The sequence below is a fragment of the Apus apus genome, chromosome 3 (assembly GCF_020740795.1).
Source record: "Apus apus isolate bApuApu2 chromosome 3, bApuApu2.pri.cur, whole genome shotgun sequence".
NCBI lineage: Eukaryota > Metazoa > Chordata > Aves > Apodiformes > Apodidae > Apus > Apus apus.
The window spans coordinates 52,120,484-52,148,137 of record NC_067284.1 but is presented as its reverse complement, the minus strand read 5'-3'; the positions used below and the strand labels follow the sequence as shown (position 1 = coordinate 52,148,137).

At 39.9% G+C, this 27,654-nt stretch overlaps 1 protein-coding gene across 1 annotated transcript; it reads left to right on the top strand.

The window, feature by feature from the left end:
• Window positions 1-1,648: 1,648 nt before the first annotated feature.
• On the top strand, window positions 1,649-27,464 carry APLF (aprataxin and PNKP like factor). Its single transcript, XM_051615016.1, is given in 11 exon segments — window positions 1,649-1,758; window positions 3,927-4,695; window positions 5,850-5,889; window positions 5,892-5,995; window positions 6,962-7,088; window positions 9,746-9,924; window positions 12,415-12,803; window positions 19,224-19,349; window positions 21,834-21,880; window positions 23,256-23,294; window positions 26,465-27,464. Coding segments are annotated over 11 exon segments (2,136 nt in total). The 3' UTR covers window positions 26,671-27,464.
• The last annotated feature ends 190 nt before the right edge of the window (window positions 27,465-27,654 follow it).

The window sequence follows — 27,654 nt, the reverse complement described above, 5'->3', positions numbered from 1 at the left end:
GCCTTTCTCAGCTTTTTTTTTTTTTTTTTTTTCCTGTCAGGATTAAAGGCTTAAGGTGGCTGGTTTGTTTGTTTGAAGTTTTCCCTCTGTTCCCAACTTGCTCAACCTCTATCCTCAATTCAGCCTCCAAATGGAATCCTCCAATAGGTAGCTGAAGCATCTTGTGGTCTTTTGCATTTGGTGTTCTGAGATCACTGAGATATTTAAAAGCAGTAATTAGTGCCATGTCTAATACGTTATCTCATGGTCAATGGTGTTCATGGCATCTGGAGAAGTGTGTGGAGCTTCCAGTGTCTGGCATCTCAACAGCAAACCAGCCTGTGCATTTGATGACCTCATTTATCAGCAAACAGCAACTCCTTTGCCTGTTAAGATTTTTAAGGATGGTGTATTAAACCCAGCACATTACATCCTACCAATGTTTTAAAATGTAGGTGAAAAAAAGCTAATGTTGTATTGATTTGCATGCTGTAGCAGGCTGTCTTTTATTCCTTGTGGCTTTGTAAATCCACAGTTGCTGGACATGGGTGGCAGTGTGCAGTGTTGGACAGGATGATTCTGAGGGGTTAGAGAAGGGTGCAGGCAACTATACTACTCTTTTGGGTTCCCCTGGGATCTCTGAGTTGGCTGTCCATCATTTCTCTCCTTCTACCCACAGTTGTAGCTTGGGTTTTTTTGGTTTGCCAGAATACTAGAAGTGGGTCTAGCCCTTAGCACCAAGGCCTGAAAAAAAAAACAACCACCACCAACCCCCAATTCTTAGTACTGTTGTACTGATCAGAACCTGCTGCTGCCTCACTGTGTTAAATGGAGCAGGTTATTTCTTCTGTGGTTGTGGAGACAAACCATCCTGGAGAAACAGTATGCTGAAAAAGAACTGCAAAGTGTCAGGCTGCTCTTGGGAGACTGATGTGCCTCTGCCCAAGTTCATTAGGAGAGAAAATACTGTCACCATCACTCAAGTTCTCCCATCTATATGCCTTTATTACCTTTCTGTCAGCTCTCGCAGGCTGAAGCAGCTGATCCCAGTCCTAAGCCCAACTGTTCTCTCTTCAGTTGGGTTAACTGTCTCTTGGGACCTTCCAGAGATGAACAGGGTAGGGATGTGAAACATTAGTGCCTGCCTATCATAGAAACACTTCTGGTAACAAAATTAGCTGTGAAATTTGAGTGTTCTACTGAAGAAAAGTCTGTGATGATTAAACATCTTGTGCTTCTTTTTTAATTTAGTCTGACTCTTAATGGCAATGGCCCAAAGCCACATCCTGCACCATGATGAAACAAAGCCACACTGTCAGCTCCTCCCTTTGAAAATGGAGTCCTGCAATACTGAGTAGTTGCAAGGGAGGTTCTAGCTTGACAGGCAGTTTTGAAAATACAGAAATAAAATACAGACCTTGGGGGACCTCGGGTTGAGTTTCAGTGTCAGGTATCTTGATGTCCAGCTGTATGCACCAGCTCAGGATGTTTTGTGCAGCATGGAAATTTTTTTTCATCCCAGAAGAATGCCTAGTTTAAGACAGTGTTGCATAGCTGGGGTGTGTGGGTGGAGGACATTCCACTTGCTCTGCACCACCCAAGTTTCATGTGCTCCCTCAAAAGGCATCTCCCTGAGGAAAGCTGGTTGGGCAGGAAGGTGAGCAGCAGGATGGCCACATGTATAGCAAAATCCCAGGGCAATGGGAGCCTTGAGCACCTTTCTACAGCTAACACCATCCAAGTAGGAGCATGGAAGTGGCGTGTGAGTGTGGTTGGAAGGTCAGTGGGGTTTGCTGAAATTTCCACTTCCTCAAAAACTTAAGGTTGAGAGAGCTGGCCACTGGAGTAGAACAATGGTTTCAGTAGGTGTGAGGCTAGCTGATGCATGTCCTGGGGTGGCAGGTGGTTTTACATGTATTGCCTTGGCTGCTGAGGATGATCCCTGGGGAAGGATACCTACACAGTAGCCCAAATTTAGCCACTCGTACCATCTCCCTATCACTGGCATTTCGGTGGGTTTTGATTGCAGATTGGAGGGGAAAGAGTGTAGGAAGTGTCACTGTTTAGAGCGAGGGACAGTGCTGGGGATGTTTTTAAAGAGAAGGGAGCACATCCAGGCTGCAGCAGAGCTGAGAGGCTGAGTAGGTGGTGCAGAGGTAGAGAGGAGGAAACCAAAGACCAAACCTAATGTAGTAACATCTCCAGGGGTAGTTAAAACCCTTAGAGGAGAGCTCAGAGTGGGGAAGGGAAGCAAGCTTTGCTTTCATGAGAAATTGTACTTAAATACTTGTTGTTTTTTTTCTTTCAGTAATAGATTTTTCATGAAAAGTTTACAACACTGCTACTCCAGGTTTAAAGATTTTGTATTTATTCATCTGGGACAAATGTCTGGGAGTTAGAGACTGGAGGTAACAGGAGGAGGCTGTAAAAAATACTAGCTATTTTCAACAGATAGTCTGCAGTGGTTCAGTAGTTGTGAGAAAATAAAAATGTGTCAAGTTTAAACTAATGGTTTGTTTAACCACTTGAACCATCGAGAGAAAAAAAAAAAGCACCGACTGGATCTTAGCCCAGAGGACCATCGTCTGCATTTTCAGAGCAAAACTGCACTACTGCTCCATCTAGTGTTGTTGGAGCCCGTTAAAGGTAGGGGAGGGACCTAATTTGAGTAAACACTGTGATGGATCGATGTGATGAGAGATCAGAACGTAGGAGAAAAATATGGGGTTTTTTTCAGTGTGTTTTTGCCTGAGTACAAAAATATATGAAGTTGTGTTATCTCAAATGGTTATCCGAGTTAGTTTGAAGTAGTAAATTTTGCTCTGCTCCTCATCATGCAAATGACTAAAATGCATAGCTAATGGCAGAGAGGTTTGTTAGCTAGGTGGCTGCCTCAGTCCTGCGTGACGCTTGGATCTCCAAGTCCTAATCTAGAAATCCCACAGCTGAGCAGCAGAAGTGTGTGCTTCCAAGCCTCTGTGGGTGCAGCTTCAGTGAAGATCCTTGTGAAGGCTCTGTCCCTTGTCATGGGCACTGAGAATGTTCACCTGATCCTGAGTCTGGATTTGTGCCTTCCTCAGCCTTCCTTTTGGGGCTCTCATGTTGTTGTGCTTCTGATACAATATACTTAAAAGTCAAACACACTTTTTGTTTTTTGTTTCTTAAAATTCATCTCTTCTAAAATAAAAAGTGCAAACTGAAAGTACAATCAGTACCTCTTTGACAATACAGCAGACAATTAAATTTACAAATGAAAAATTACAACTGAATTTTTAGTCTTATTTTTAGAACTTTGCAGAAAATTAATCAGTGCAAAAAAGGAAAAAAAGAGGAACTTCTTTTTTAGAAGTTTTCATCGTATGTTTGCAAACACAACCAATTCTGAACTGCAAAATATTTAGAATTTGGCAGTCTGTGAGTTGTTGACAGAAGGTTCTTGAGTTCCAAGAACTGGTTTCTCATCTCTCAAGTTCTGCTTCCAGGGTTTCTCCCCATGTGTCGACATCCATTGGATACGTGCTCTTCCCTGGCAGGCTGTTTTGTGAAGGAATGTTGCTGTACTTCCCGTTCAGCCATTCTTGCTTCACTTTGCTTTTCCAATAGTTTCTCAGTAAGGTGATCTGATGGGAAAACAGAACTGATTTAAGTTGCACTCAACACCAGCAAGTTTTGCATTGGAAGAATAATGCAAAAAAAAAAAAAGGATTTGGAACGGGTCTTTGGCTTTCTAAGCCCAGGAACGTGCACTGCTGCCAAGCAGCAGACCTTGGTCTCCTTCCAGCTTTTCTGTTTGAAGTTGGGTGAACTGCTTGTTGCCTCAGCGCTTTGAGGGTCAAGATGAAAACCCTAAACGAGGAATTGCTCCGTAGAAGAGGTGCCTTTTGCTGCTTTCTTTTCCCATTTAGGTGATTTGTGACCTTTATCTCTTGTTCTGGCTCTTCCGGCAGGCTGGCTGGGTTCTCCTCCTCGGCCAGCCTCTTGGTGCAAGAAAATGCGGACCGGCGGGTGTTTGCTTGCACTTCAGACTCCCTCTCCAAAATACAGGCAGCGCAGAGAAGCAAGTGCAAGCACGGAAAGATCTGGGAAGCGGATCCGGCGTCCCGGGAAGTTCCCCGGCTTCCCGCTCCCTGCGCCTGGAAGCAGGCGCTGCTGGGGGGCACCACAGCAGCTCTCCCGGGCACCTGCGGCAAGACGAGACGTGCCCGTTTGATTTCTGCTCCCCCTGCTCGCTGTAAGGGGCGCCAGCAGCCGGGACGCCGCCCCCTGCCCCAACACCCGCTCCCCGGCCGGCAGGGCCCCGCACGCCCGGGCAGCGCTGCCTCCGCGGGCCCCGCCGCTCGCCGGGACGCGGTGCCGGGAGCCGAGCTCGGGGGGGGACGGAGCCGCCGGGCCGGCCCGCTCCCCGCCTGCCCCCCGTGCTCCGCCTGCCGCCGTGTGGCGTCATCGCTGGCGTCATCAGGCGGCGCTGGCGGCCTGCGGGTGAGCTGCGGCGGCGGCGGGGCCCGCGCCTGGTCCCCGCAGCCCGGGGGGAGGCCCCGTCCCTCGGCCTGTCCTTCCCCCTTCGGGGCGGGGGCCGTGCGGTCCCCTGGGTCCCGAGGGCAGCTCCGGAGGCCTCCGGGAGTGCGGCCGGGCAGCGTGTGTGTGCCTTCCCCTCGTGCTGCGGCTGCGGAAGGGGCGGCAGTGGCCGCCGGGGGAGGCCGTGCGGTGAATAGAGCGGTAATTGGGCTTCCCCGCTCCCCACATCCTCCGTGCTAGGGAGTTAGCTAGGGAAGGGGCGAAGCCTTCAAGGGCAAACGCTGTTCTGCCCTGGTGAGGCCGCATCTGGAGTGTTGTGTCCAGTTCCGGGCCCCTCAGTTCTGGAAGGACAGGGAACTGCTGGAAAGAGTCCAGCGCAGAGCCAGAGAGGTGATGAAGGGAGCGGAACATCTCCCTTATGAGGAAAGGCTGAGGGAGCTGGGTCTCTTTAGTTTGGAGAAGAGGAGACTGATGGGTGACCTCATCAATGTTTACAAACACGTTAAGGGCAAGGAGGATGGAACCAGGCTTTTTTCAGTGATGACCAGTGATAGGACAAGGGGCAATGGGTGCAAGCTGGAGCATAGGAGGTTCCATGTGAATATCAGGAAGAACTTCTTTCCTGTGAGAGTGACAGAGCAGTGGGACAGGCTGCCCAGAGAGGCTGTGGAGTCTCCTTCACTGGAGACATTCAAAACCTGCCTGGACAAGTTCCTGTGTGATGTGCTCTGGGTGATCCTGCTCTGGCAGGGGGGTTGGACTAAATAATCCCTTCCAACCACTAGGATTCTGTGATTCTGTGAAACATAGAGTCACAGAATGGTTTAGGTTGAAAGGGACCTTAAAAATAATCTAGTAACTACCCCCCACTAAACCAGGTTGCTGCAAGACCTATCCAGCTTGGCCATGTATTCTCACAGCTGGAAAGAATTTCAGATGTGGAGCCTCTGAGCTGGGAGTTCTAAAACTACCTTGAAGCACTTGAGTATGTGGTGTCCGCTCTGAGCTGCAGATATATATAGCCTTTGGTGAGAACTTGCCAAGAGGTGCTGAGTTCATTGGGCATCTGATCCTGAAAACTGCATCTTAACTTTATTATTTGACTTTAGTATAGAATAAAACTTTGGGAAGTTGCACTGATCTACAGCAGGGTGAATTCTCATTTCGGCTTTCGCAGGGTTTTATTATGGCAGTGACAAGTACAAATTCTGTACTTTAAACCAAAACAGTACAGTAGTGGTCAGCAGTGACTGGAAAATTGTTTGTTCAAAATACTTTCAGATCAGCTTCTGTGTTTAAGTGAAAAGTACATGTTTATATTCATAAACTAGCTAAAAATTAATTTGCTTGCTCAGAAACAAAATCAGGAAGCTGATGCCAAAGAAGGACCAACTGTGTTGAGGTGTCTTGTAGTCCATCGTTAATAGAACCTACATGTTCCAGCTCTGAGACACAAGGAACTGCAAAAATGAGGAAAAATGACACTGCTTCCAGACATTTGGTGGGTGATTAATTTTTAATTTAAATTTAATACTTATAAGCATGTGTTGGAAATGAAAAAGCTGTTGTGTTTTCTCAGTGTTTTTCCTCCTGAAAAGTAAACTATGACAATCAAAAGTTGTGTACTCAAAATACCTGTTGTTTTGTTGGTTGGCATTGTTTGTCATGGAAGTATATAAATATATTTCTGTTACATGTTTATGTTTTTGAGAATTAGGCTGCAGTAGTTGGTTCTCCTGAATACACAAAAATTGCTATTTCTGAAGTAATGTTTTGAACTTAGAATCTTGTCGTGGAGTTCAGGACTACAGAACAAGGTCCAGTTCTGGTCTCTATCAGTAACTGTGCTGTAAATATCTGTGAATGGCAAGGGGTGCAACTGTTTTTCAGCCAGCCTAAAAGCCTCTGGAGTTTATATCTAGAGTAGATATAAGGAAGTGTCAGCCTTTACATTCTTGGGATGGATACTTCTCTCTTAGTAAGTAGAGATTCAAACTGATAGTATTAATTTCAGTACCTAAATATGTACCAAACATGACTTTGGTATATTTAATTTATTTAGAGTGTGATTGCTTTCTGGAGAAAGGAATTGAGAGAATGCAAGCAAGACTGTTCTATTTTTTTGACAAATAGGCATTTGTTTGGTAAACCTCCTCTTATTTCTCTGTGTGGAAACTCTACAGCAAGGTGCTGATAAAGCTCTTCTGTGAAACTTTCAGTCTATAGCCTTTTGTGTATTTATTACAAAGGTCTATGGAGGGTTCTTTTTTTTAACTGAATGAAGATTTTTATAGATGTTGTACTGAGTGAGTAGGAACTAAGGCAGTTTCAGGCAATGGGCACCATCTATAAGGTGAGTGGTAACTCAGGCTGTGTTTGAAGGACATAAGTGTGTACAAACTTGTGTTCTAGTTTTTTCCTCTTTTGTAACTGGGGAAAGGAACTAAAACAGTAAATATTGTTGCAGGTTCCTCCATCTGATGATAATGAAAATGAACAGTCAAAATCTATTCAAAGAAAGAGAGTGCTTCCATCTTGGATGCTGGAAAGAGATGTCCTGGTTCAGAGGATTTCTGAGCCTGTGATGAAAGGAGGTACGTTTGCAATGTAGTACATTTCTATATATCAATACACATTTATGTGCTTAGATTTCATTTGCTGAAATTGTGATGGTGGTGACAGTGGTCTTACAGAACAAAAAGAAAGCCGACTCATCTTTTTTTAAATAATTTTTTTATCTTTTTATGTTACTTTAAAACGCCAGGTAATACACTCTTTCTGGACAGCTGAACATCTCATGTTCTGGAGACCTTTCAAAACTTGCCTGTGTTGTCTGTTTTTTTTCATATGTAAATTCTGGGTAGTTTCTATACCTTTAATTCCACGCCAACTCCACATTTAAGTCAGTAATGTATTGCCCTCCTAAGATTAGATTCTTCTAATTTCACAGACTGTAAAGGTGGGTTTTTTGGGGCAGTGGTGTGTGTTAGTTTTTTTAGCTGTGACTGGATCCGACTTGATAACTTAGTCCAAAATTTCTTCCTAGGAGGAGCAGTTCATCACAGTATAGTAGTTTCTTACCAATATGAGGCTAAAATAATACTGCATTCCTTCTCATCCTTCCTGCAAAAGGAAACTGCTGAATGTGTGATTAACTTCTCCAGCGTATCAGTGGTAGCAGCAGCAGAATGCTGTATTTAGTTGCTATCAATGGGAGACACAAGGGCACAAGGCTTTGGCACAATCCCAAGAAAACTTTCTAGGGTGTCTGGCTGTGGTCCTGGGAGTTTGTAAGGACTTCTAAAACTGCCATTAGGTCTTCTCTGACAAACTTATTGAAAGGCATTTATTGCTCAGAGGGCTTTTATTGATGTAACTTGAGGACTAAAGAAATGAGAGCTGAGAAGGGCAACGGCTACCTGCAAGAACAATGTTCCCCCAGCCTTTCTTTCTCTCTGCTGAGGACAGCCTGCCCCACCCTGCTTGCTGTTGAGTGGTGAGTTGTGAGGTGATGTAGTTGCTAACTGCTGTGTTCCTTTCATTAGTCCATCTAAGTGTCCAAACTGTGGCTGGTGTCTGCTCCTCTTTATCCAACAGCGATTCTTTAATTCCTCTGTTGCCCCCTGCTATTTTTGCTGAGATGGTGTAATGGAAAAAAAATTGGCTCTTGGTGCCCAAGCAGGCCTGCAGAAGTGTTTCATATAGTGTCTGACCAACTGCTTCTTATCTGCTGTAGTGAATGCAGCTGTCTGCATGGATTGACTGACCTGAATAATTACGGCTTTAAACACCTCAGTTGTATGCCATTGGTTACCTGCCTATTCCTTTCCTCAAAAGCTAGTTTTGAGAACATTGTATGAAGCAAAATTAACCTTACATTTGTATTTTTCTCCCCTTTCCCATCCAAATCTGGACTGTTCTCTACTGGCTTATTTCCTCTGATGTAAAAATTGCATCTCCCAGAGGACTTCTGCTGGCTGTGTTGAATCCTGCACTAGTATGATCGTTTTCTTTTGTTTGAGTTTATTGGGGATTCTTTTGTTGTAGGATAGGGTGTTTTATTTTTGTTTGTTTGTTTGTTTTTTGTTTTGTTTTGTTTTTCTCCAGAACTACTGTAATGTTTGTTGTAAAGGTGTATATATAGTTTGTTTCAAAGACTTGATGTTTCAATCATATAGGTGTTGAGACTGGGAACTATGTGGGCAAGAGTGATCTGTGTTGTTGAAGGTCTGACCTTTGAGGGAGCTGGAGATAGGTAGGAGCACTGGTGGAGCAAGTTAAAAAGTCTTTATATGAGATAGTGATTCCAGCTTAGAATGAGCTGCTTTGATAAAGCTATCCATCTCTTCTGCAAATCTAAAATATTTTCTCAAAATTGTGAAGTGTTTTGCATATTTTTAGGGTGATATTGGATGGGAAAGTAGAAAGGTAGAGAGTAAAATTGAAAGGCTGCCCTTTTTTTTTTTTTATGCCAGTATTCCTGCTGGCAAGGGAACGCTGATTTGTGGTTTTGAAGTCAGATATTTGGAAACATTTCTTGCTTTGTATGAATGACTCCGGCATGTTGGTATTTTTTCAGGGGGCAGAATTTTTGAAGTCTTGCAAAGTCTTGCATCAATTATCTTCCTTCTGAATGTGTTTTGCAGCTGATGGAGCTGCAACAAAACCAGGACACTGGCCCTACCCTACTCCCAGCTGTATATTCAGAAAATACTAATTCAGTACAGAGAAATTTCAGTTTTCTGGCACTTGAAGCTTTCTAAAGAGAAACACGTTTGCTGTCTCTCTGTCAGTTACTGGCTGATTAAATAATCGTCTGTGATGTGGTTGACTAGGCAAGTGAGCATACCCTGATTTTGCTGTGTCCTAAATGTGTATAAGCCGGTGGTCTGAAGCGATATTTACATGAAAGGTCTGTGATTAAAGTTGTCCTTGGGCATGTGGTTTACTTGATCAGCTCCTATTATGTAAGTGAAATTGTCAGTCATACTGGTACAGTCAGTCTTGAATATCCTTTCCCACATATTTATTGTTTTTCTTCAATTTTCCTCCTCAAACATCTGTTTCATTACTCCTTTTTGTGGGAAGAAAAAAAATGTCTTGTTGAAAAAGCACATGCCCAACTACCTACTGCTATTTCTCATGGTTTTTGCCTAGTGTTTTGCTTCAATATAGCTTTAGAATTCTCTTGTGGTAATGATTTCACTGTAAAAGTTCCATTCTGAAAGTACCGTTTTGTTTTTATTTTAAGGTAGTAGAATGAAAAAAGGCCAAGGAAGTGGAGAAAGTAATATGGAGTCATTAAAATCAGAAGTAAGTGTGCAGCAGAAAAAAATATTAGCTTCTGAAGAAACTGTAGAGGATTTTGAAGGTGAAGAGCAAGATCAAAGGAAAAGGAGCTGCCTTTCCATCCCTGTGCGTTCATCTCAGGTAATTTTTTGGCTCAGGGCAGAACCATGGTATTTAAAAATATGAGAATGTAGTTGGCAGTGTCATGTTGAAGGTTGGGTCTACAGCATAACTATGTGTTTTGCTTGTGAATTGTTGTGTAACAGTTATTTTGAAATGCCAGTCCATTGGACAGCTCCATAGCAAGGGTCCTAGAAGCCTTCAGAGACCGTGTTTTCTGTGCTTCCTTCTCAGGATCTGGGACTTAGGCCCTGAATGTTCCATAGAAATACCAGGCTTCCAGCTTTACAGCAAGAGGCTGGAAAACTATGGCCAAAGTACTGGTCCTAGGCGTGGCTTGATGTGTTCTGAGAACCCTTTAGAGACAGGTGATGGTAGGATGCTGGTGTAATGCAACAGTGGGCTTTGCCAAACTAGTCGTTCTACTTGGTGAAGTTTTATGGTCAGAAAATTATGGGATGTGGCTTAGCAACCGCTGTGTTTTGTGGCTTATGCCACCATCTCAAAATCTAAGCCAAAAAAAAAAAAAAAAAGGAGAAAGAAAAAAAAAAATCTGAAATCCAAAATGGTCTCTGGCCATGAGCGGTTGGAACTGGATGATCTTTTTGGGCCCTTTCCAGCCCAAACCATTCTGTGATCCTATGAATGAGTGAACAGACACCTCAGTCCAGCTGATTGGTCAGTGTCTGAGTGTCATCCAAGAACAGCTGCATTTATAGGCAGTTAAATCTTTACTGATAGCACCCTACTGCTAACGATAAGGATCATTAACAAAGTCAAACAAAACATATTCTGGTGAGAGAAAATAAAGACTTTCACTGACTTTTCCTTAGGGGAGGTGTTTCTGATCTCTAGCATTGTAATTGGCTGGATCTCTTCTAGGATCTGATAAAATACTTGAAATACTAGTAGTTTTTATGCTTCCTTGGTTTTGACACTGAAAACTATTGGGGGTTGTTTTTGTTTTGTAATTAAATCTTAAGATTAATTGAAATGATCTACTAATGGAGAGCATACCCCTCAGGGTAGTTTTGGTATCACTTAGTGGTATCTTTTAATCTGAGAAAATGTTCTGAGTGTTGAGCTCTGTTTATTGGCTAGGTACATAAATACCAGCTGCTGTTTTCTCTTTGTCAAGTTATAAGGTGAGTGACTACGTAATTAATTATTTCATTTTGCTTTATACTTACAAGTATGAAGCCTTACTTTCTCCTAGGAATTTCATAAAGCATTTTTATCTCAAGTGTGGTGTAAGAAATTGCCTGCAGAGCTTTGCAGGAAAAAAAAAAAAGTGGGTTCGCGCAAGCAAAAGTAATAATCAGAGAGAGCTCTAAAAGATCAGAATTTTGATATCCCAACCTAAATAATGCACCTGCTGTCATATTTAAGGAGATGAAGAAAACCTGCTATAGGGCAGGAAGTAAAAAGAATCTTAATCCTTCTAAGCTGCTGTCAGATGTCAGTGAGGTCATATACAAGTTATAACTAGTGCCAATACTGCTGTTGTCTCTGGTTTTCCTTGATTGCAACCTGTTTTTTAACGAGTCATTATAATAAATGTGGAAGTGTTGAATCTCATTATATACAATATGGATTGAAATATGTAGTAGAGAAGTCACAAGTGGGAGTGGCAAATGAGAGTAATTTAGTCCTCCTTTTTCAAATGAAGGCTTATTTCCTAAGCTGTTCGCTAAGCCTTATTTTGGGAGTCTTGATAAAGGAGTCATCTTTGTCTCTGAGCTGACTTACTTAATGCTGTTGCCATTTGATGTTAATGCTGACTTTGCCCTTTATTAATCAAATTGCTGCTCAAATGTAATTTTGTCTGGTTTTGGTGAAGATTTTGTGAGACTTGAATTGAAAGAAACAAAATCAAATAGGAAGCCACCAGCTGATTTTCAAGCTCTGCCAAATGTATCTGTGTAAACTACGTATAAATTTACTGGATGGAGAACTTTGATAATAAACTATAGAGAGCAAAGACCTTGGAACAGTTCTGTAGTGTATTGAGGTAGTCCTTCAATATAGGTATGCTTCCAGGTAATGTCTTGGTTGCTGGGACAACGTTCCTCTCTTGGTTATGTATCTCAAATTCTTTTTCTAAAGAACCCCCATTAATTTTTCAGGAACAGTACTTCTAATTGAAAGTTAATTTAAGCAAAAGTCATTGGACTATTCACAGACTGAGGCTGTGAGAGGGGAGCAGGTCTGTGTTGTGAGGGAATTGAAGCTGAGAACAGGGGCTCTAGGATGCGCGTGTATGTATGTTCTTAACTTGAGCCTTTCATTCAGCGTCTCTATTTAGCAGCTAACTTGGGTTTGGAAAGTGGAATAGAAGATTGTAAAGGCTGGACCAAATGATCTTCTGAGGTCCCTTCCAGTCTGGGCTGTTCTATGATTCTCTGATTTTGAATACCTTAATGATGAGATGAGGCAGAGTTTGACCTTAGAGCTTTTAATTCTGAAGAGTGTAAGTTTTCAGGTCCTTCAAAATGTAACCTTGTTCCACAGAATCCATCTGGATTTCCTCTTGAGAGTACCATGAGAAACATGGAAGGAAATGGCAAGACTGGAAAAAAAAACCCCGGAAGTTCTCTGGAAAAAAATGTTAGGGAACTGCATAGTAAATGGTCCACCAGAATAGGTCAGATCTCCAGTAAAACAAATGTAATTGAGGAAACAGAAAACAAAGAGCAGATTACTAGTTCTACAAGCAAACAAGCTCACTGGGGCAGGACTTCCCAATGTTTTGGTGCCCAGGAAGGGATTCTTGAGCCTGATGCAAATCTGGATTACAAGACCGAGATTTCTGACTCAACCAGCAGTGCAGATGCTTCAGGAAACTCCAAACAGATCAAGCATAAGAGGACACCTTGCATGTATGGAACAGGCTGTTACAGGTAAAGCAAAGTTAAAACTAGCTTAAGATAGCTTATTTTTAAAAAGTCATGTATTGGCTGTGGAAGAGAAAACAGTAAAGTCGTTACAAGCTTTGATTAGAAAAAATATTTTGGTAAACAGGCGACTGATGAGAAACAAATGGCATCACAAGATTCTTAAAAATACAAAAGGAGGAGGAGTCAGGACATCTTGCTAACTGCTAATATGATAGAAGTAAGGGATGAAGTACTTGAGCAAATCAAAAGATGAAACGTTGTAGGAAATAAGAAACAAAGGTCCATTTTAAAAGGAAACTAATATAAAACTTGTGTGTACAGTACATGTACCAGCAGGGAGAGGAGATGTAATTTGTTGAAATGCCCAACATAGACCCTGGAGGTTGGTTTTATTGGCAGATGAAACTTTCATTAAAGATTATTTTATTTATTGAAGTTACTGTAAGCTTTGTGATCCAGATATTTGAAGTACTTATTATTTATCACCCCTAAATAATGAAGAATTATTTTTTTATAACTTGGCCGGTTTTTGTGGGGTTTCTGGGTTTGTTTTTTAAGCTTTCAGTCTCCTCCTAAAACCAGAACAAAGTATGCTCACAAACATAATGTTTACCCTTATCTGGTCAGTGTCTTTGGTGATGCTTCAAGGGAAGAATTCACACACCCCCTCCCCCCTCCCCCCCCATTTCCTCTCAGTTCACAGTGAAAAATCTGTCATATGAATATCTTGCGTGGTATAACATGTTCCAGCAAAGCTCCAAAACACTGGTGTTGGGTGCCTGACCTGCTGCTGCTTCCTTCTGCCCAGAAAAAATCTGGAATGCTATGTGGTGATATGTTGAAGGGAAGATAAAAACCTAGAGCTCTTCTTGAGGCTATCAAGTAACCAATGACCCAACAACTGCATGTAGAAGAAGGTTCTGAGCTCTAGATAAATGCACTCATGTTGTAAGCTCAAAAAATGAGGTTAAACCAAGAAACAGGGAGTCCTGGGGTTTGGGTGTTTTTTGGTTTTTTAGGGGTTTTTTTTTGGTTGTTTGTTTTGTTTTTTGTGTGTGTGGTTTTTTGTTTGTGGGGTTTTTTTAATTTTTGATTTTTTTTTTTTAAAAGCCTCCAGGGGATTGAGTAATAAGAAAAACAGTGAGGTTGTTTAGAAAACAAACAAGCACAATTAAATGAGTTCTTGTATACGTTTGGTGTGCCTAATGCTGCAGATAACTGTAAATCAAAAGCGTAAAGCTGTCATGTTAATGAACATGTTGGTCTTCCAGTTTTCATGTATCTTTCTCTCATATCTCAGTTTTTGCCCTTAATGAATATGATTAAAATGTGGGTTTTTTTAGGCAGTTAAGATCATCCAGTACAATTGCAGCCTCTGGTTTGCACCAGGCAACTCAATTTTACTCAGACAAGTTTTCCCCTTTATGGAGTTGAAGCTCATATAATGCTCTGATATGCTGAAGGATTCCTAATACTTAGGAAGGCAAATTTTAGTTACAGATGATATGGACTAGGAGTCTGCATGTGCTTATTTCTTCCTGGGTCTTTATTCCAAAATGTTTGGCAGCAAATCTTGTGGAAAGTATTGTTTTAAAGAAAAAAAAAGAGTGCTCTGAAATGACACATTTACAAAATTAGTAAAGATGAAGTATAAAAAACATCAGCTTTGATCTTCAGGAAATGTCATGAGACTAAAACTGTTTGTTTTCAGCAAGAGAAATATGCTTTGTAGTCTGCCAGCATTTGCTTTTAATACAAGACCACCAGGTAGTCTTTCTGTGTCGATGGGACAGCTGTGTCAAAGCAAGTCATTGCAGTTACCTGTATTTTTAACAATATGTAGGAAAGTGTGACGTGAATGGGTGTTTTGAAGGAACAGATTGATAGTGTGTTCAGTTTCCCATTGTGTAGTGTTTTCCTTGAGCAAAAACTAGTCCTTAGAGTTGCTGAGATAGAGGAGCTGCTTTGAGTGCTCTTTTGAGTGCCATGAGTAATTGGTTTCCCTCTCCTTAATTTCTTTTAACCTTTATGAAAGCTGTCTTCTAACAAGATGTGCAGTAGGAGTCAACATTTTAAATTAATCGTGCTTTGGTAATAGTAACATTTCCTTGATTTTTTTTTTTTTTCTAGCTGAGGTTTCTTGTCATAAAATGTCATTTATCCAATAACTAAACGCTCTTTGGAGTTCTAGCCTTTGTTTTGTAAACTCTTATTAAGAGATGCTTGTCTTCTGGATATGGTTTTAGCAGCTTTTGTAGGTGCCTCGTGAAACAGCACAAATTGAAAATATGCCATGTTCTATTGATTTTACTAGAACATACCTTAAACATTTAGGAAATAATTTTGTAACTCAGAGCTCAGTTTCTTCATTTATGAATTTGAAAACGCTGCTTCTGAAGAAATCAACCTCGATGACTAATTTTGCTTGTTATCCTTCAGCATCAGATTCTCTTTCTGAGGTAGCCTGAAGCTTAACCACATTGAAAGAAACTACTGTTACCACCAGGAGGCAGAGTGCACTGTGTACATTATCTGACTGTATTTGTTGTCAAGAGACATACTCTTTGAGTACTGTTTTGTGTTCATTTTCTTGTCTGCTGCTTGTTTTTCCACAGTTAGAAGTACAGGAAATTAAAATTAAATCCAAACCCAACCTCTGTTTTAAGGGCTGCATAGAAGGGGTTGGCAGACCTGAACTCTCATTTCTAAAACTGTAACCCCCAATTTTTGTCCACAGTTGTATCCTTTTGCTTGCCTGCAATACAGTGCTCTGCTGACTGGGTGTGTGTAGATCTTTCCCATGGCTGTCAAAACAGGGCATGCTCAACCAACCTTTGGATTTGTATGTTTGTTCTTCTAAATACCTTGCTCTTTGTTTCTTATTTTAAGTATTTTTCATTTCACCTTAAGCTTGTAAATCTGGCAGCTGAAGACCTGCATCTGTCTTTTTTTGAGTTGTGTCTTCTAATAAGATTTACAATTTAGAACTCACAAACATCTTGTGTGCAGTTGTGGCATAACTTCAGGCTTCAATTCTATGGCTTTATAACAAGTGCTGGGAACTCAGTACATCTTCACTTCCACTTTCTGTAGTAGTCCTTGAGATGCAAGGGTCTTCTGCATGTGGTTGTGAAGAGCCAGGATTCTGACCTAATCAATTAAACTTAATTTAGAAAAAGCCTTTAGTAACTGCACAGTTGAAGAACTGTCTTAAATATTTCAGTGAGCAGTGCTCAAGTTCTGCTTTCGCTGACAGCCTTGATTCTGAAGAATTTTATCAGTTTTATTTGCATAACTTTTATTTTCATAATTTTCTGCATCATGAAGTGTAAGTTCCGAGCTTCTGGGGAAGCAAAGTTGCAGTAACTGTGTGAGTATGTTTATGAGAAGGCAAAGCTTCCATAAGACTTTATTCCTCAGATAGGTTTTTAATTGGTTAAAGTTTTGTGTGAGTGTAGCTCAATTTTTTATTTTTTTGGTCAAATGAATTACTTAGTCCTGTGTAGTGAGGTTTTGTTGTGAAACTAATTAACTTTGAAGGGCAGCTCATGGTGTGATAGTTGTGCTCTTAACAACTCAAATCTCTTGTGTCTAAAAACAATTAAAAAAAACCCAAACCTAAACCAAACCCTTAATGAAAGAAGCTTTAGATTTTTGCAAGAAGGGAAAATGTTTGCTTAATGTAAGCTGTGCTTTTCTCTGCTTCTATTTTGCTGTTTATTGTTGCACGACACCAAAGTTGAATAAGTACAAATTATCCAGGTAAAGCTGAGATAGAAAAGTGTTTCTACTAGTTCTGAGCATCTGAAGTAGGACATGTTGAAAATTATTCACAGGTAATGTATAATTTGAAGAGCATCATCTACTACCCCAAAGAGTCCTGAAGCCTTGTGACAGGGAGTGTACATCAAGACCCTCCTTCCTCCCATACTAGTTTTCTTGTCTCTTTTCTCTTCAGTGCTGCCTTCCACACCTCCCCTCCCCGCCCCCCCCCCCCCCAATAAGGGTTGTTTGGTGTGGTCCAAGTAGGTTTTAAAGTAAATTTTTGAACGGGAATTGTTATCTCCTAAAATACAATAGGTTGACTAAACAACAGCTGTTAGGCCTTCTTTCCTTGGTGACTGTGATACTTCATGTATCTTATTGTAGAAATAAATATAAAAATGGCTTCACAGATTATAGTTGCTTCTGTATGCCTTTGAGAAGACAAATTTTGTCTCAAATAGCTCAAAATTCTTGCTAATATTGCTAATAAGTTAGTTCTGTGCATTTAGGAAACAAAGCAAGTAGCCTCTAAAACTACTTGGTTTCATCCCTTTTATTTTTAAATGGGAAAAGAAGTAGGCAGCCAGCCTAAATTTGGTGTAAGTGATGTTTCCTGAGAACTTGTGGTAGAGTAAATGACTGGTAAATGCAACCTTGCAGTGATTTCTAGTGAAACAGCATTTGCTTACTCTACAGTTTGCAGAAATTAACAGAAGGGACCAGGACAAGAAGTGTTGTCACCAATGTAAATTGATCCAAGGGATAATGCATCTTTCATATGTAGCTTGTTGAAGAGTTTATCTTCAGCTTGCTTGTTGAGTTTCCTGAGTGAAAGATATCAGGCAAATGGAAATTTAAAGTATTAATGCTAAATACCTAATCTTTTTCAAGTGCTTAAAAGGAGGTGACAGTGCTTAAAAAGCAAAAACTACCAAAAGCTTTTTTTTTTTTTCTGCTTTCCTTTTGGTGATAGTTGAAATGCTAACATTAATCTTGACTGTTACCTATGAAGTTCATAAGAGATCATTGTGAACTTGAAAGAAAAAATGCCTGAGATCAGGGAGTAAGGTGGTGTGTGTGTACCTAGCCACATACATGTTTCTGACTTTGTGTTTCTAAATGCAGGTGTAACAAGTGTAAATTAAAGCATTAATTACACTGTAGTTTAAAGTTGTCATTCCTCTTGCTTCATGCAAGTTGATTGCTTTTATAATTTTTATAAACACATTGAAGATTATATTCTCTGGGAATTAGTGTGGTAAATAATTAAGTATTTTGTGAGTGTCTTTTGAAAAATGTAATTTATTAAAGTGTGTCATATTTCATGCTTTTAAATATTACTCTTGGAAAAAAAGAGTCTGGAATAAACCATAGGAAAAAAGTAGATTTGCTTTTGGTACCAGCTTTGACATTACCTTTGTAGAATGTTTCAATATCACATTAATTTCTTCTGAAATCACAACCTGCTTTCCTGGGTTCTTTTTAAAATCACTTGCAGAAGTTTTATAAAGCAAACTCTTCTCCAAGTGGTGTTATTTTTAGCTGCCTTGTGTTGTATGGTGTGTATGCAAATCTACTGCCTAGAAGCAGTAGAAATGTTCTTTCAGTGATGTCTTTGTATTCACCACTTGCTCACCTTGGATTCAACTGCATAAGAGTTGTAGAGCAAAAAGTAATGGATGCTGGTAATGTGCTCATCCCTAACAGTGGTGTGACCCATCCACATGTTGAGCTTTTATGTCTTATGGTATAACTTCGTTATCATTTGATATTTCAACGGAAAGGTCATGGTAGCCAACCAGACTTGAAAGCCTAATCAATGTAATGCCCACTAGATGGCTCCATCTGGAATAATATGCCGGCATTGGAAGTATTCAAGTGAGCAGTAACTTAAAGAATCATAGAATCATTAAGGTTGGAGAAGACCTCTAAGATCATCAAGTTCAACTATCAACCCAACATCACCATGCCCACTAAACTATGTCATGAAGTGCCATGTCTGCACACTTTGAACACCTGCAGGGATGGTGACTCCACCACTTCCCTGGGCAGCCTCTTCCAATTCTCGACCACTCTTTCAGTAAAGATGTTTTTCCTAATATCCAATCTAAACCTCCCCTGGTATAACTTGAGGCCATTTCCTCTCATCCTGTGGTGGGTTACTTTGGAGAAGAGATCACTACCCTTTCAGGCAGTTGTGGAGAGTGGTAAGTCTCCCCTCAGGCTCCTCTTTGGCCTAAACAATCCCAGTTCCCTCAGCTGCTCCTTGTAAGACAGAGAGAGAGAAAGGATAGTTGGGACAGATCACCTGAAGCTAATATGTGATATCCCAAGAACATGGGGAGTCTTCAGTACTGCAGCTGTTTGGCTGCCATGCCTTCATTGGCCCTTCCAGCTCAAGATAAGACTTGACAGGAGACTGAGTAAGATTCATGATATATGACATAAGTAAATTCTGTACCTGTTGGAGGTCTGAAATTCAAAGCTGATGGCAAATCCTGGAAGTAGGTCTTACATTTCATATAAAGTTAAACATTCAAAGCTCCTCTTCAGGTAACCACAGAAAAATTTGTTTTCACTGATTAGTAATGCCTTTCTTACCCACTTCTTGTGTTCAGATGGAACAGTCATTTCTCAATATATATTTGTCTTTTGCAGGAAGAATCCCATTCACTTTCAGCAATTCAGTCACCCTAATGATGAGGACTATCATGAAACTGAGGTGGTAACTCAGGATAAGGATGATAACCGGCCTGAATGTCCGTATGGAACAGCTTGTTATAGGTAAGGAGCACTGTACGAAATGGCTTGTCCTGTTTTATAGATTAAAACTTCTTCCCCTGGTGTTCCAAAGAGACAACAGAATACTGAGTAATTGTTGATGTTCAATCTTGGGTGCAGCATTATCATTATAGCTCTTTTTGAAGTTTCATTGCCTTCTGAAATTGGCTGTGGACACAGTGCTACCTTTAAAGCACCAAAGTCTGTGCAAAATATTTGTTAGTGATTTCAGCTGCCAAACATTAAAACTTGACTTGTGAAACCTGTTCAGTGACCTAGAGATCAACAGTTTTTCAATTGCCAACATGTAGAAAACTTTTTTTTTATATAAACAATAATTTCTTGTTATGTGTTAGTCTTGATATTTAACTTTCAGTTTAAGTTTTGATAAAGTACTTCTTGAGATTTTGTACACAACCTCTCTTTTAATCAGTTTTTGATTTGTTAGAAAGCGTAAAATCCAGTTTATGGCTGGCTGCAGTTTCTTTTAGGCACTGTTGATTTTCTTCTGCAGGTGGCTTTTTTCCATTTGTTTCTCAATGTCTAGGTTTTAGACTTTTATTTATCAGAATTTAATGACTACTACGTAATTGACACAATGGACAGATACATTTTCAGGCAATAGTAGTTCTGTGGGGATATACTGTAACTGATGACTGCTGTTACTAAAAATTTTGCTTGAGCAGAAACATTTGCTCCTCTTCTGGAAAGTGTGGTGATCTTAGACAGCCTGTATGCTAGGAAATGTAACAAAATGAGGGTAGCTTTTAAAAAAAAGCCATGTCACTTTCAGCTAATGCAAAAAACCAAAAGTGTTTCTCTTCTGAAAAATATTTATGAAATTCATTTCTCATCTCCAGATGAGAAATCTAGGTTTATACTAGTAATGAAATTGCCAGCATACTTTCCAGGAGTACAGTGGGTGCTTTATCCAAAACCAAAATTATCTCTCCTTCCAGATAAGACAATTTCTGTGCTGTATTAGTTAATAATTTCTTAATCTGCATTTTACTCTTTGGGGTTAGAGGCACAAAGCAATGATAATTCTTTCAGCAAAGCAGCAGGTGTCATTTGTAGGGTTTTCAGGTTATTTTTCTTGTCTTTATCTGTTGGCTACTACTTGAAGGGAGCATAATTGAATGATCTGAATGCTGTGCCTGAAGTTGGGATCTAATGGTCTGATGCTGACAGTAGTTGTAAAACACAGAAATAGGCAATTCTTTTTGTTTCAGTACAGTGTATTTAACAAGAAGCTGTGCTTCCATTTTTTATTCAGATAACTATCACTTCTAATGCACACATAATGTACTTTGGGATAGCAGTAGCTATAGAATTGCAAATCAACTTGAAGTGTGTGAATCTGTCACAAGCTATTTAACATAAAAATGAGAGATTTTTCTACTGAAGAGTAACTATATTCTGGTTTTGAAGAATATGAAAACATAAATAGGCAACCATTTTACCAGGTAGTCTTCACGGCAAGGGCATTTTGTAAAATGTACAAAAACTTGTGCAGTTGCAGAAATTAATCTCCAGTTTCAAGCAATATCGTATGGTAAGTCATTCTTGTATAGTGGGTTTTAATTGTTGCTTGTTTTCAGAAGCAAAAATTAGGACAACTGAATTGGTTTTCTTCCAAAGGTACAACTTTTCTTAATTTTCTGCACAAAAAGAAATCGGGTTGAAACCATTTTAACCTGCAGCCCTGAAAAAGCCTCTGATACACTAACGTAACAGATGAGCAAATGTCATTTGGACCAAGCTTAAACATTAGAGCAGCATTGGGTAGCTGTTTGGTGCCAGGGTAATAAGTCCGTGTTAATGACCTGTACTGAACAAGGGGAAAATGTATTGCAGATCCAAGAGTAAGCTGACTGGTATTTTCCTTTCATTGCTTGGATGCTGTTTTTTAATAGGATATAAACACTTACTGAACTTCGTGGATTGTAGCAGTATAGTGCAGATATAAGTAATCTCTCTGAAGAATCCTTCTGTAGATCTCCCTTTAATCCTTCAAGACAAGCATTTCTTTCCAAATTCTTTAGTTTTCCCAAACTAATTAACTTCTAGCCTTACATTGCAGACTATAGAAGCTCTGCCAGGGTATCTTAGACCTGTGATGCACTGTGCAAACATTGTACTTACTGCACCAGAAGCTACACTCTGGTTTCATTTTTAGTGAGAGGAAATAGTTGGATCGGTTCTTATCATGCTGAATAAATGCATTTCATCTTACATTTTTGGAAACTGTCTCATCTCTTGGTTTTGATCAGCCATCCTTTTTTTTTTAATCCTGAAACAAGAGGAATTGGTATTTATATTTTTCCACCCTACGTTCTGTAAGCTGAGACACTGCAGTAAGACACTGGTCACAGAATTTGACTTTAAAAATAACTGAAAATTATGCATAAAATACCAAGGGGTTCTGGGCTGTTGAAGTGTGGAACGGGGTGATGAATCAAGCTTTTACTGTTTTCTTCTTTGCAGGAAGAATCCACAGCACAAGCTAGAATACAAGCACAGTGCACCTCCAGGTAAGCCAAATTGTTCAGTGTAGCTCAAGGTGTATGTGGAAAACCCATAAGCCCGTAACGAATACCAAAAAATTTGATCTAGAATGCTTTCAGCTACTCTAAGCGAAAAACTGTGTTGCCCTGCAGCCTTGCTGCTCTTAAGCATGAGGTCTGGCCCTTGTCTGTGATAAGGAAAGTTCCTCTGCCACTGCAAACTTGCAATTCCTTTTTCAAATGTTTTTTAACTGAAGTGAGAAGGGCTGGACCAGACACAATTGGTGTAGTTTGTACACTTTATTTCTTAGATATTGACAAAATGCTATGTGGTAAGTGGCTATTTTAGTGAATGTATAGGTTTTATTGAAAATGAAACATTGTACAATGTGATATTACCTGATGTCTGTATTCTACTTGCCCCATTCAGAGCAGGAGTATTCCGTATTTAGGTGTTACTGAAGTATTTCTCAACATTTCAAATGCATACTGCAGTCAATTCTTTCTACAGCTTTTCTCTCATCCCCGTAGCAAAATGTGTACACAGTAATATTGTATGTTTTGACTATATAGTTTTATATCTTAATATTTCATACAGTTTTAATTATTATTTTTCTTTTGATAGGAAATTTTCAGGTAACATACAATTCTTAAGTCTTGTGATGCTCTAAAACAAACCTTGCAAGCATGTCTGTCATCTTTTTTACTTTATTTTAAAATTTTTTTGGACCAATGATTTTCTTACAGAGGGAATAAATTTTTGTGTGTATGCTTTCATGAGGCTTGGAGGGAATATAATTAAAACTGAATCTGAGTTTCTGTTCTAAAATTTTCTCATCTCTTATATTCCAATAATGAGACTTATTAAAGAACATGGGAGTGTACAGGTTATATTTTGTCTGTTCTTAAAGAATTCAGAGAGATAGTTTGTCATTTTTTTGTGCTTTTCTTTGGTCATTGGACTTGGAGGGTTTTTTCCACTTGAAATCCCAAGGCAATAAAACACTCCTCAGAGCAGAAAATTTATGGAAATGTAATGATAATGTATTTTATTTCCAGGAATCATGATTATGGCATTATTAAGGAGAAACTGCATTTATGGAAGCAAAGGTGTAAAATATTTAAATGTTTTGAAAAACTCCAATTTCTTGCTTAAAAGTAAAGTTTATGTTTTTCTGCAAGTGGAATGGTTCATGATTGGAGGAACAGTTCATCTGGGCAATCTCTCAGGAATCACTGAATACTAAAAGTTTTTTGGGCAGAGAGCAGTTTTTATGCTTGTGAATACAGCACAGTCATTGCAGCAATTATTTTAATAGCTTAGCCTTTTACTATAGCAACCTCTGTGAAAACTTTCTGCTAGATTGTACTCTGTCCTGACTAATAACTTCCCTTTCTTTAGTAACTGAAAGAGGAACTAGACAACGAACTTCCAGGAATGGTGAGTATGTTCTAACGTTATGAATGGGCACTTCAACATTTGTTGCAACTGATCTGTTTTGGTTTTAGGGCATTTAATGGTGCTGGGGCTGCTTGATTAAACTTACCTGAGGAGAGAGTAGTTGTTTGTTATTTTGGTAAAATGCTGCTTGCTTTTTTATAAGTGATGGTGCTGCAATTCGATTTGTGCCAGGCTTCCTGGATGAGCAGACCTGTACTTCCTGAAAGCAGACAAGAAAACATAGAAGTGTTTTAAGAAGAGACACGTGTGGCTAAATCAATTCTTCCTTCCTTACACGGGGGTCATAATAGGATGAAAGGAATCCACTATTTCATCCACAACTAGTTAAGGTTGCCCTGTAAAGATTGATTGCTCTTGAAACATTGAGATATTCCTTCTGCATTTCATTGACCTTTACATAACTTCCAAGTGATCCTTGTGTGCATGTGCTGATGAGCTTTTCTTGTACTTACAATTAAGTGTCAATGTTTCAGGTAAGACACTGGCTTGTTAAGTGTGGCTGGTTTGGACTTAAATGTAGAAGGTTAATGCCTTGGAGTCGAGGGCAGCTTTCAGTACATACGTATCCTCTTACTTTAGTTTCTAGTCATCAGTGAGGATTATGTAGGAGCACAGGCAATCTGTAGTGTCTCTTGATTCTTTAAATGTTAATACTGTGGATGAGGATCTCCTCTATTCACCTGTGGTGCATGTAGCTTGTTTGGCTGCTGCCCACGGTGTTAATTTATGCTGCTGCTGCATAGAGTCCTCTTCTAAATATCCATTAGGTCTGTTTCCAGGCCTCTTCTGTGTCTCAACTTCCAAATGTGAAGCTTCCTATTCTTTCTAAAGTAATTTATAAGTGAGCTTTAAAGAGAAGTCTGAAAGTCTGATAATAGACTGTCTTCACTCCCCTGGCCTGAACTAGCCCTGAGGAGTGGAACTGCTGTTTTAAAAGACAGTACGAGGGAAAAGGCAGAATTGTGCATAATGAGCAAGCAGCTTTAGGAGCTGTGAGGCTGAATTAAACTATAGCAGGAAGAGGTGGAATGGGAAGACATGGAAGCAAGTGTGTCATTTGCTGCTGGAATCTAAAAGCTGACATAAGAGGAGGAAAAGCACAGCATGCTCCTTGTACATTTATAGGAAAAATATAGGGGTGATTGGTGTTTTGCCAGAGTTCCTAGTTTTATTGTAAAATACCACCCACAGTGCTGTGAGAGTGAAAAAGAGCTTTTCTTTGCTAAGCAGATCTGGGGCTTATTATTCTCATAAACTTAGTCTGAGAAGAGGCATTTTGCTTTTATTGAGTTTAATATCTTTGTTGTGACCTCTCCCCTCCAAGTGTTCATTCTGCAGGGCCATAGTCTGTGATTCTGATAAGAAATTCTGCTGCTAAGCATGGGTGTGATTAATTTCCTCTGAATTCTGGTAAGAAATAATCTAGCAAGCTTAATAGTGGAGTACAGCTCAAATTGACAGGTGGTGTTTTCAGGATTTTCCGCTATGTGGTGCACAGTCTGTCCATCAAAGATTATAGATTGTTGGAGCCATAGGATTTTTCTCAGTTACGTTGCTGATTGTGTCACACGTGGCTGACATTATTCTAGGTAATTCCTTGCCTCTGTAGCACAATTCACCCCTAAAACTGGCTATCTTTGAGCAACTTGACTAGTGCTATAAATGCTTTTGAAAACCTTGGGTGAGAGTTGATGTAATTGAGTATAAAATGTTAATCAGACCATAAGAGAATTCTGGAATAGTAACGTTGCCACTAGTAGGAAAATGTAACTGATAAGGGATGTGATCTGGTGACATAAGGGACTGATGTTCTCATTTGTTCACCACATGCATAGCTTGAGTGCCTGGAACTCTGACCTGAGGCTAAGAAATGCTTGTGGTTAATATAAATCTTGGTCTGTAACTCAGAGAAAAACAACCCTATGTTTATAGTTTTATGAAGGATGCTAAGAACCTCTCAACAAGTAAATGATCGGTACAAGATCATTGAAAGACTATCTCTAGGTAAAATAAAAATTGCAAAAATTGGAGGCTGGGAAGAAGAAGAATGAACATGGTTTTACTCAGAGGTATGTCTTAAGGGCAGAATAATATTATTGGAATATTAACAGGCTCTGGCTAGTTCAGAAATGTGGACATGTGAGAAAAAGGGAGCTACCATAAGCTTGTAGAGCAAGGTTTACACACATCTGGCACAATCAGGAAGCAGTGGAAAGGAATTTGTTAAAGGTTCACAGCTACTGATAAGTAAAAGAAGGCAGTGCTGCCATGGCAGTCAGATAGATAAGATTTCTTCAAACAGCAGAATTATCCTGCCTCTGGGCCTTAGTTTAAATGTGCCAACATATTTCAGCAATTCAAAGAATTCTGCTGTAAAAAAATGTTCAGGAACATTCTATGAACAGCATCCATTGCTTGTAAACAGGTTTCTGAGTCTTTGATTCCTGCCAATACAGAGTGTGGTGAAATACTACAGAGGCAGAAGGCAATTTGATCACAAAATGTAGGTTGTGAAGAAGATGGATGGACAGCAGGTTAGAAAGCAGCGTGCTAGAACATGCTGAACTGGGCAACAGGAAGGCTGCACCCAGGTCAGGAAAGAAGTGAATGGGAATTGAAAGCTATGTCATATTCCAATGGGTGTGAGTATAAAATATTCCTAAGTAAGTATGGATGGATGAAGGCAGAAAGTCTAGGTCAGAATAGCTGCCTAGCACAAGCTAGAGGCTAACTGGCAAGACAGATGTATTGTTTAGGTGGAGAAGCTGCAGGAAGATTACTTGGAAAACTGTATGTGCTACTCCCTAAGGAAAGGAGTTTTCAGAAGACATTATGTGATACTGTAATCTTCTGATACCAGAAGACATTAGGAGAAGAGACTCAGTACTGTTTCCCAGTGCTAGAAGAAAAGCCAGTAAGGAAAACTTTCCAAGTGATCAGATTGGTAAGTGCTGCAGTAGGTGTCAGAGAGAGATGGTAAAGCTTTCATGAAAGTTGTGAAAATCAAACCCAAAATAGTCAGCATTGGGTAGAGTGCTTTAGTTGATTCTTTCTCCTCTTGAGGAGAGAGACTAACTGGATGGTATCTGGAAGGTCTCTTTAGTTCTGTAGTTATCATTCATGACTATATGATATTTTTATCCTTACAGGAAGGAGGGCTGGGGAGAAAGACTGTGCCAATGATGATGAACCAAATGAATATGACCTTAATGACAGCTTTATAGATGATGAGGAAGAGGAGTGTGAACCTACTGATGAAGACTCTGACTGGGAGCCAAGTTCAGAAGACAAGGATAAGGAAGATGTTGAAACGCTTTTGCAAGAAGCAAACAGATTTGTTAAGACAAATAAGTAGCTGCGCAGAACAACATTACAAATGTTCAGTTGGGTTGTTAAAACATGGATGTGCAAGGAGAGGAATTGCTTTGAAAACTTTTTTTTCCTCAGTGATGCAGGAGCTACAAGAAGATTTTAATGAGGGTGAAGGGATTCAGCAGGGCTTTTCTTTTCCATATGTGTTATTTTGGTGACAGTTTTTTATTAAGTGATGGAGCCAGAGGACTGAGCTCTGAAAGCATTTTGGGTTTTGGCTGTTTTTTTTCCTCATCTATTTATTTTGGAGCTCCGTTGGTGTCTCATAGTTTGAGATGCAATTTTAAAGGTTGATAATGCTTCATCTTCCTGTGCTTGAAAGAAATACTGGCATTAGGAAAGCCTTTAGTTTTGCTGAAATGTCATATATTCTGTGTTGAATGAAGAGGAGTTGCACTTCACACCTGCAGTATCGTGAGCTGGTTCTTGGTCATCACTAGGAAATCTGTATGAACCATTTCATTTTTTAACATTGTTTTGGTTTGGTTCAGTCTTAAACTTCATTAGTCTGCTACTAGCTTTCCTTTCACATCATTTCTTTGATTCTGTTAATGTACAGTAGTTAAATACAGGTTGTCTAAATCACTTGAGAACAGTATCGCAGTATCAAACCACTTGGTTGTCTCAAAATTAATTCTGTGTCTTTGCTCTAATTGCAGCAGTACATCTTTCCATGTCTCTGCATCACTGGAGTTGTGTTCAGTTCACAACAAAGCTTGAGTCTTGATGACTGTATTTTTGCACAATTAAACTTGTAAAATACTGTGGAGAAAAGAATGTGTAACCATGTCTCTGTGATTTCTAAAGTCTTTGTTGGAAGATCTTGCCTTAGAATCATAGAATGGTTAAGGTTGGAAGGGACATTAAAGTTCATCAAGTTCCAAGCTCCCTGCTGTGAGCAGAGACACCTCACACTAGACCAGACTGCACAAAGCCTCATCCAACCTCGCCTTGAACACCTCCAGGG